This window comes from Centruroides sculpturatus, unplaced genomic scaffold (genome assembly GCF_000671375.1).
Source record: "Centruroides sculpturatus isolate CEXI.00-Female unplaced genomic scaffold, Cexi_2.0 scaffold672, whole genome shotgun sequence".
NCBI lineage: Eukaryota > Metazoa > Arthropoda > Arachnida > Scorpiones > Buthidae > Centruroides > Centruroides sculpturatus.
Genome location: NW_019384845.1, coordinates 293,700 through 303,431, shown reverse-complemented (window position 1 = coordinate 303,431; position 9,732 = coordinate 293,700). Strand labels below are relative to the sequence as shown.

General features: G+C 28.8%; 1 protein-coding gene across 1 annotated transcript in view; it reads left to right on the top strand.

Moving 5' to 3' along the window:
- The window catches only part of LOC111630365, a 66,073-nt gene that overhangs the window by 35,181 nt on the left and 21,160 nt on the right, over positions 1 to 9,732 (top strand). Inside the window, exons 9-18 of the mRNA XM_023374452.1 lie at positions 1,114 to 1,236; positions 1,348 to 1,439; positions 3,068 to 3,236; positions 3,307 to 3,486; positions 5,637 to 5,759; positions 5,871 to 5,962; positions 7,135 to 7,303; positions 7,374 to 8,879; positions 8,966 to 9,169; positions 9,274 to 9,467. Coding sequence (XP_023230220.1) covers positions 1,114 to 1,236; positions 1,348 to 1,439; positions 3,068 to 3,236; positions 3,307 to 3,486; positions 5,637 to 5,759; positions 5,871 to 5,962; positions 7,135 to 7,303; positions 7,374 to 8,879; positions 8,966 to 9,169; positions 9,274 to 9,467 — 2,852 coding nt within the window. The remainder of the gene's footprint in view (positions 1 to 1,113; positions 1,237 to 1,347; positions 1,440 to 3,067; positions 3,237 to 3,306; positions 3,487 to 5,636; positions 5,760 to 5,870; positions 5,963 to 7,134; positions 7,304 to 7,373; positions 8,880 to 8,965; positions 9,170 to 9,273; positions 9,468 to 9,732) is intronic.

The window sequence follows — 9,732 nt, the reverse complement described above, 5'->3', positions numbered from 1 at the left end:
CCTCCCACCCACAGTGGAATTTCCAAAAATTCCTTTTTAGACTGCATTGCCATGGCATACCCTACTAAAATGCAGATAAAAACAAAAAATCGCATCTAAAATAGTACAGTAGAAGCCATTCTTCCGGTTAAGGCTTAATGCTCTCCCTCTCCCCCCACGGGGAAATTTCAAAAAACTCCTTCTTAGTGTGTATTGCCATGGCATACCCTACTAAAATGCAGATAAAAACAAAAAATCACATCTAAAATAGTACAGTAGAAGCCATTCTTCCGGTTAAGCTTTAATGCTCTCCCTCTCCCCCATGCGGGGGAATTTCGAAAAATCCCTTCTTAGTGTGTGTTTCCATGACGTACCCTAACTGTGTACCAAATTTCACCTCTTTAGGTTAAGCGGTTTGCTCTGGGTGATGATGAATCAGTCAGTGAGTCATTCATTCAGTCAGTCAGGACAAGCAATTTTATATACAGGTATATAGATATATAGTTAACACTACTATAGATTTAGAGTTAACAATATCATATGCAATATAAATATTTTAGCAATTTAGTTTCTGTTTGATTTTTAATGATAATTTTAATGATTTTTTTTTCTTTTGGTCCTTATATTTGCTAAGACCAAGTCTGATGATACAGACAAACTGACTAAGCTAATAATACAAGACAAACATGGATTAACTTGTAACAAAACATTATAACAACTAAAAAAATTTCTACTTTCATTCATTATATAATGCAAAAACAAAATATTTATTTCTATGACTATAACAGAAATAATTATTTTATTATATAATATTCTTTAATTCATACAATATAATTTATTGTTACGTACAATGTTAAAGTAAATGTAAAATGATTATTATTGTGTATATTACTTTTAAATTATTTAATCCATAAGACAAAATGCTCATCATTTTTAAGGAGAAGTAACTACTATTTTAAGAATATTATATATCATTTTTAGATTCAAACTTAATAATAAAATATAAGTCTTGAAAAATATTTTATTAAGTAATAAACTGACCTCTTAAAATTATTAGTGTTTGTATTGTGAATGATATAAATATGGAGTTGCTTATGAACAGAAAATTAAATTAATAATAATTAATTTTATTAGATGAATGCTGGAATGATGGAGATTGTGGATCCCATGGAAAATGTATAAATATTGATGCCACAACTTTTCCAAAAAAACAATGTTTTTGTGAAATTGGTTGGTTTGGTGAAAAGTGTTCAAAAGGTATTATTACTATAGTAATTAATTGTTAAAATAACAGACTTCATTCTAAAATAAAGAGAGAAAATTCAAGTACCTAAAACTTGTTATCATACTTATTAAATTTGATTATAGAATCTGCAGTTAAAGATATGAATATTGATTATTCAAAATATTCAAAACAAGATTTGTCAGATGAATTTTCTTTCTACTGGAGAATATTACCAGTAAGTAAAATTTTTAGATATTTCATATAAATAAACATATTTTAAAATTACAGTAACATACATTTTTATATTGTTTATGATCCTATATTAGAATTGCTTAATTATTTATTTACTATATCTGTACTGTATTACTACAGTGTATATTATAATACTACTGTGTATTATATGATTTACATTTATAGTATTGAGTATAATAAATGCTAACCCTTTTAATGGTAACTTTGTCATTGATGTTCTTTTGGCCTGGGTGGAATTTTACCTGTTTTCTGACCAAAATATTAATCTTTCATCATTTCATTAAATTAACATGAAACTGTTCAATTTGTTTTAAATGTATTTTTATAGTACAATAAAGGTTTATTGAATACCTTCAGAATTTAAGTTTTTTTTATGAGATTTTACATTTATGCAGTTGTTTGAATGTAGTGAAAATTATAAGAACTATATGTCTAATATTCTTTCATAATTCATGATTTTTTAGTTTTGAAATTATGATTAAAGTATTTTTTGTTTAAATACAGTGATTCTGTAAATTATATCTTAAATCTTTGTAAGTATTCTTACATTCTTTATGAAATGTTGACTTGAACCTAAATTTGAATTAGTGTACTTACTGTAATACTGTTGTATTACAGTAAGTAGACTGTAATACTATTGAAATACTATTAAAATGTTAATTTACACATATATTTAAAAATCCAGACAAATTGAAAATTGGTTGGGGTGTGGCTTCAATTAGTTCAGATTGTTGATAATCTACTGTATTTATAAATTATGTTTGAAAGATAATAATGCACAAATCACAATGGCTTAATTTTCATAAATGTATGTCATGGTTAATTACTTCTTTAAATTTAAAAAGGGAACCATTGTACTGTCTATGGTCCCCTCTAGAAAAGATCATACAGGACGTGCGATACTCAAATTTGGAAGCAATGATGAGATTAAAAAAAATGTATAAAAATTAGTTAATAGATATTGTTTCAAAGGAATAAAATATACAGTAGAACCTCGAAAACTCGGCCTAATGTGGACCGAAGGGTGGCCGAGTTTGTGAAAATGCCGGGTTATCGGGAATGGGGTTAAAAAAAAAGTACAAGTGTTTCCTCAGAAAATACTGTACTGTACTTGTATTATTGTTTCAGAGAATAAACTGCCCAAATACCCTTAAACAAAGGAAAAGTACGTCCTTTATGAAGGCATAGAGCCTTTACTACATGAAAATGAAAATTAATGAGTACACTGTGTACAGTAATTTACCTGATAAGACAGACCTCAGAAAAATACTTTATGAGAGCTTTTATACTTTTATAAAGCTGTCTATAATGAAAATAAATTAATTAAGGATTTTTTTATCCTGCCAGGGTGTGGCCGAGTTATCCGGAGTGCCGGGTTATCGAGAGCCGAGTTTTTGAGGTTCTACTGTATTATTAATTTTGATTGCTGAAGATGTAAAAATGATATTTATTGACATATGAGTTGTAATCTAAATAATCTTATATTTCAATATTTTCATAACCAAGGAGGACATAAAAAATTGAAAGTGGAATCAATTTTCAGAAATAATTACTAATGCTTTATAGCCTATCTTTATTATTATGTAATTATTAAAATTTCTTACACTTCAGGAATCAGAAGAACTTGAAGCAGTTATGAAAGTGAAAAGTACTAGTTATGCAGCTATTGGATGGAGACCGCATGATATAACAAAATCCTGTAAAGCTTTTCCTGTTGTACAAGAAAAAATTTTATCAAGAAGTTTAGAACCTTCACCTCGACATATCGGCTATCAAAATGGTAAATATAATTGAAATAAATATTATTGTATTGAATGTAATTGAAAAATAAAATTATTTTATTATGGTAGGAAAAGCTGAACCTCAACCTGAATTAAACTTAAATGCAGAATCTAAATTTAAAAGTAAAGGCAAATCAAAACCTGAACCAGAACCAGTAGGAGAAGTTCAATCAGAACCAAAAGCTGAAGGAAAAGCTGAACCTGAACCAAAGGCAGAAGGAAAAGCTGAACCTGAACCAGTGTTCATTAGTAATTTAAAAAATTTGCAATCTTTCTTATTTAATTTTGAGATTATGAGAAATTTTCAATAATGATATATGTAAGTTTAAATGTGTTTTGATCATGGTAAATCAAAATCATCACATTGACTTCAATTTATTCAAAAGTTTTCAACTTAACAGAAAGTAACATTCATAAAAAGAATTTTTTGATTTCTTACCATGTATTGTGCACAGTGTCTATACTATGCTTTTTCCTGTTTTTGTGAATACTGTTTAGCTGATTAGAATGGACTCAATCAGATACAGTATCATTTTAGGATTACAATTTCTATGAAGAGAGGACATTGTCATTCTATAGAAATAGTTGTACTATATATAATACTAGCTGTTACCTGCGACTTCGCCCGCGGAGGTTTTGCAAGCAAACCCCATTTATATTCAGTATTTCAACAACTATAGTAATTGTTATATAACACCTACTGCCAAGAATGATGAGAATTGCTGAGAATCAAACGAACTATTTTCAATTTGATCAATTTTCTGGAATGTTTATAATTGTTCTATAATCGAACCAATATGCAATAACAAATTCGAATTTAAAACGGTTCGAACATTTGGTTAAAAAATCGAAATATATAAAAATATTTATAACAATGTCTGAAAGGTTATTAATTTAATACACTTAAGTACTTAATGAAGACTAAACGTAACAAAAAATCTCATGTAAAATAGTACAGTAGAAGCCGTTCTTCCAGTTAAGCCTTAATGCTCTCCCTCTCCCCCTGCTGGGGAATTTGGAAAAATACCTTCCAAGTGTGCATTCCCATGGCATACCCTACTAAAACACAGATAAAAACAAAAAATTGCATCTAAAATAGTACAGTAGAAGCTATTCTTCCGGTTAAGGCTTAATGCTCTCCCTCTCCCCCATGGGGAAATTTCGAAAAATTCCTTCTTAGTGTGCATTACCATGGCATACCCTACTAAAACGCAGATAAAAACAAAAAATCGCATCTAAAATAGTACAGTAGAAGCTATTCTTCCGGTTAAGCTTTAATGCTCTCCCTCTCCCCCCACGGGGAAATTTCAAAAAACCCCTTCTTAGTGTGCATTGCCATGGCATACCCTACTAAAATGCAGATAAAAACAAAAAATCGCATCTAAAATAGTACAGTAGAAGCCATTCTTCCGGTTAAGGCTTAATGCTCTCCCTCTCCCCCCACGGGGAAATTTCAAAAAACTCCTTCTTAGTGTGTATTGCCATGGCATACCCTACTAAAATGCAGATAAAAACAAAAAATCACATCTAAAATAGTACAGTAGAAGCCATTCTTCCGGTTAAGCTTTAATGCTCTCCCTCTCCCCCATGCGGGGGAATTTCGAAAAATCCCTTCTTAGTGTGTGTTTCCATGACGTACCCTAACTGTGTACCAAATTTCACCTCTTTAGGTTAAGCGGTTTGCTCTGGGTGATGATGAATCAGTCAGTGAGTCATTCATTCAGTCAGTCAGGACAAGCAATTTTATATACAGGTATATAGATATATAGTTAACACTACTATAGATTTAGAGTTAACAATATCATATGCAATATAAATATTTTAGCAATTTAGTTTCTGTTTGATTTTTAATGATAATTTTAATGATTTTTTTTTCTTTTGGTCCTTATATTTGCTAAGACCAAGTCTGATGATACAGACAAACTGACTAAGCTAATAATACAAGACAAACATGGATTAACTTGTAACAAAACATTATAACAACTAAAAAAATTTCTACTTTCATTCATTATATAATGCAAAAACAAAATATTTATTTCTATGACTATAACAGAAATAATTATTTTATTATATAATATTCTTTAATTCATACAATATAATTTATTGTTACGTACAATGTTAAAGTAAATGTAAAATGATTATTATTGTGTATATTACTTTTAAATTATTTAATCCATAAGACAAAATGCTCATCATTTTTAAGGAGAAGTAACTACTATTTTAAGAATATTATATATCATTTTTAGATTCAAACTTAATAATAAAATATAAGTCTTGAAAAATATTTTATTAAGTAATAAACTGACCTCTTAAAATTATTAGTGTTTGTATTGTGAATGATATAAATATGGAGTTGCTTATGAACAGAAAATTAAATTAATAATAATTAATTTTATTAGATGAATGCTGGAATGATGGAGATTGTGGATCCCATGGAAAATGTATAAATATTGATGCCACAACTTTTCCAAAAAAACAATGTTTTTGTGAAATTGGTTGGTTTGGTGAAAAGTGTTCAAAAGGTATTATTACTATAGTAATTAATTGTTAAAATAACAGACTTCATTCTAAAATAAAGAGAGAAAATTCAAGTATCTAAAACTTGTTATCATACTTATTAAATTTGATTATAGAATCTGCAGTTAAAGATATGAATATTGATTATTCAAAATATTCAAAACAAGATTTGTCAGATGAATTTTCTTTCTACTGGAGAATATTACCAGTAAGTAAAATTTTTAGATATTTCATATAAATAAACATATTTTAAAATTACAGTAACATACATTTTTATATTGTTTATGATCCTATATTAGAATTGCTTAATTATTTATTTACTATATCTGTACTGTATTACTACAGTGTATATTATAATACTACTGTGTATTATATGATTTACATTTATAGTATTGAGTATAATAAATGCTAACCCTTTCAATGGTAACTTTGTCATAGATGTTCTTTTGGCCTGGGTGGAATTTTACCTGTTTTCTGACCAAAATATTAATCTTTCATCATTTCATTAAATTAACATGAAACTGTTCAATTTGTTTTAAATGTATTTTTATAGTACAATAAAGGTTTATTGAATACCTTCAGAATTTAAGTTTTTTTTATGAGATTTTACATTTATGCAGTTGTTTGAATGTAGTGAAAATTATAAGAACTATATGTCTAATATTCTTTCATAATTCATGATTTTTTAGTTTTAAAATTATGATTAAAGTATTTTTTGTTTAAATACAGTGATTCTGTAAATTATATCTTAAATCTTTGTAAGTATTCTTACATTCTTTATGAAATGTTGACTTGAACCTAAATTTGAATTAGTGTACTTACTGTAATACTATTGAAATACTATTAAAATGTTAATTTACACATATATTTAAAAATCCAGACAAATTGAAAATTGGTTGGGGTGTGGCTTCAATTAGTTCAGATTGTTGATAATCTACTGTATTTATAAATTATGTTTGAAAGATAATAATGCACAAATCACAATGGCTTAATTTTCATAAATGTATGTCATGGTTAATTACTTCTTTAAATTTAAAAAGGGAACCATTGTACTGTCTATGGTCCCCTCTAGAAAAGATCATACAGGACGTGCGATACTCAAATTTGGAAGCAATGATGAGATTAAAAAAAATGTATAAAAATTAGTTAATAGATATTGTTTCAAAGGAATAAAATATATTATTAATTTTGATTGCTGAAGATTTAAAAATGATATTTATTGACATATGAGTTGTAATCTAAATAATCTTATATTTCAATATTTTCATAACCAAGGAGGACATAAAAAATTGAAAGTGGAATCAATTTTCAGAAATAATTACTAATGCTTTATAGCCTATCTTTATTATTATGTAATTATTAAAATTTCTTACACTTCAGGAATCAGAAGAACTTGAAGCAGTTATGAAAGTGAAAAGTACTAGTTATGCAGCTATTGGATGGAGACCGCATGATATAACAAAATCCTGTAAAGCTTTTCCTGTTGTACAAGAAAAAATTTTATCAAGAAGTTTAGAACCTTCACCTCGACATATCGGCTATCAAAATGGTAAATATAATTGAAATAAATATTATTGTATTGAATGTAATTGAAAAATAAAATTATTTTATTATGGTAGGAAAAGCTGAACCTCAACCTGAATTAAACTTAAATGCAGAATCTAAATTTAAAAGTAAAGGCAAATCAAAACCTGAACCAGAACCAGTAGGAGAAGTTCAATCAGAACCAAAAGCTGAAGGAAAAGCTGAACCTGAACCAAAGGCAGAAGGAAAAGCTGAACCTGAACCAAAATCTGAGGGAAGTGCTGAACATGAACCAAAAGCTGAAGGAAAAGCTGAGCCTGAGCCAAAGGCTGAAGGGAAAGCTGAGCCAGAACCAAAGGCTGAGGGAAGTGCTGAGCCAGAACCAAAAGCTGAAGGGAAAGCAGAACCTGAGCCAAAAGCAGAAGCAGGTGCTGAGCCAGAGCCAACAGCTGAAGGAAAAGCTGAACCTGAACCAAAAGCTGAAGGAAAAGCTAAACCTGAACCAAAGGCTGAAGGAAGTGCTGAGCCAGAACCAAAAGCTGAAGGAAGTGCTGAGCCTGAACCAAAAGCAGAAGAAAGTGCTGAACCAGAACCAAAAGCTGAAGGAAAAGCTGAGCCAGAACCAAAAGCTGAAGGGAAAGCAGAACCTGAACCAATAATTGAAGGGAAAGATAAGTCTGAACCAAAAATTGAAAAAACAGAGTCTAAACAAAATATTGATAGTAAAGCAAATTCTACTCCAGAACAAAAAGATGAAGTAATAACACAACCAACATCTCATCTTCAAGGAAAACAAATACATGATTCAAAAATTGAAAGCAAAATAGAATCAAAACATAAAGTAAAGCCTGAAGTTGAAACAAATTCTGAATCTCAACTGACTGTTCATCATGTTTCAAATGTTGAACAATTTCCTGAAGTAAAATTAGAACCTTCCACTAATATTGAAACTATTATTATTCCAAAACATAATAGTAGATCAGTGACTGTAGATAAAACACATGAAGAAAGAAAACCTCGAAAATTATCATATATTGTTCCAAATCCAAGTTTTAAAGTTAATGAGCAATTTTTACCTGACTTTGCAAATGATCAAAATTTTCCTTTTTATCCAAGTTTAAATCTCAGACTAAAACGTCAAATAGTATCATTAAAAAATAATATTGCATCATCAAAGCAATCTATTCCAGAACCAGAAACAAACTCTGAACCTATTAATAAGCCATCATCATCAGAACCATCACCTGAAATACATTATTCCACTATTCTGGAAGCTACTTCAAAACATAAATTATTAATATCTAAATCTGAACCTGAATCTGAACCAACAAACAACAATAACTTAGATAAGATATTATCTTATAAAAATTATCCTGAGAAAACTCCATACACTCCTAGAGCTGATTTTCATGCTATGGATTGTACAGATATTGTAATTGGTGTAGCAAGAGGAAGTTTAAGTAGAATTGCAGATTTTTATACAAGGGACAGATCAACACCAAAAATAGATTCATATTTTGGTGGTAAAGATGATATTACAGCTGCTATGGGATATGAAATTGATGGAATAACAACAATCTTATTTAGGAAGAAACTTAAAGGTAATATAAAACAGTTTTTCAGTTTTGATTATATAAGCATTGAAACAAACTATTCTAAACAATTACAATTTTTTCTTCTCCATTAGCAACGGATTTTACAGATCATAGTATATCTAGTAATTTAATGGATGTGATTTGGGCACGAGGACAAGAACCAAATATGTACATTCATTCTCCCACTACTGGACTTGAATCTGGAAAAGCTAAAATATTAGATTTCTACAGACCTGATGAATTAAAATATCATGGTCATGGAAAACAGAGAGGAAAACTCACTCTTAATTTCCTTAGTAAGAATGTTTAATAGAAAAATAGTGATATTTATATTTATTCAAGTTATTCACTTTATTTTATTTGTCACAAATATTTGTTCACTAATAATTTATTTTGACAGGTAATAGTGAAGAAAAATCAAAAAAAATAACTGATTGTATGGGTGAGTGGAAGTATCCAGAAAACTGTGATGAAAAATGTGAATATTCCGTGAAATGGAAATTTTTAGATGCAACTGATGAAATTTCATTTTCTGTTAATACCATTCATACAGACAGATGGACAGGAATTGCTTTTTCTAAAGATAAAAGAATGGTAAAATTAAACATAAATAATGATAAACATTTTAAGAATATACATACAGACAGATGGACAGGAATTGCTTTTTCTAAAGATAAAAGAATGGTAAAATTAAACATAAATCAAGATAAACATTTTAAGAATATAATATTTCAGCTTCAGATCCTCCTCAAAATAAACATTCAAAAAAAATGAAGGAGGATCTGAGAACAGAATACAGTAGAGCACTGATTATCAAAAAATCAATTAACCAAATGACTTCAGAGAGCAGAAGTTTTTG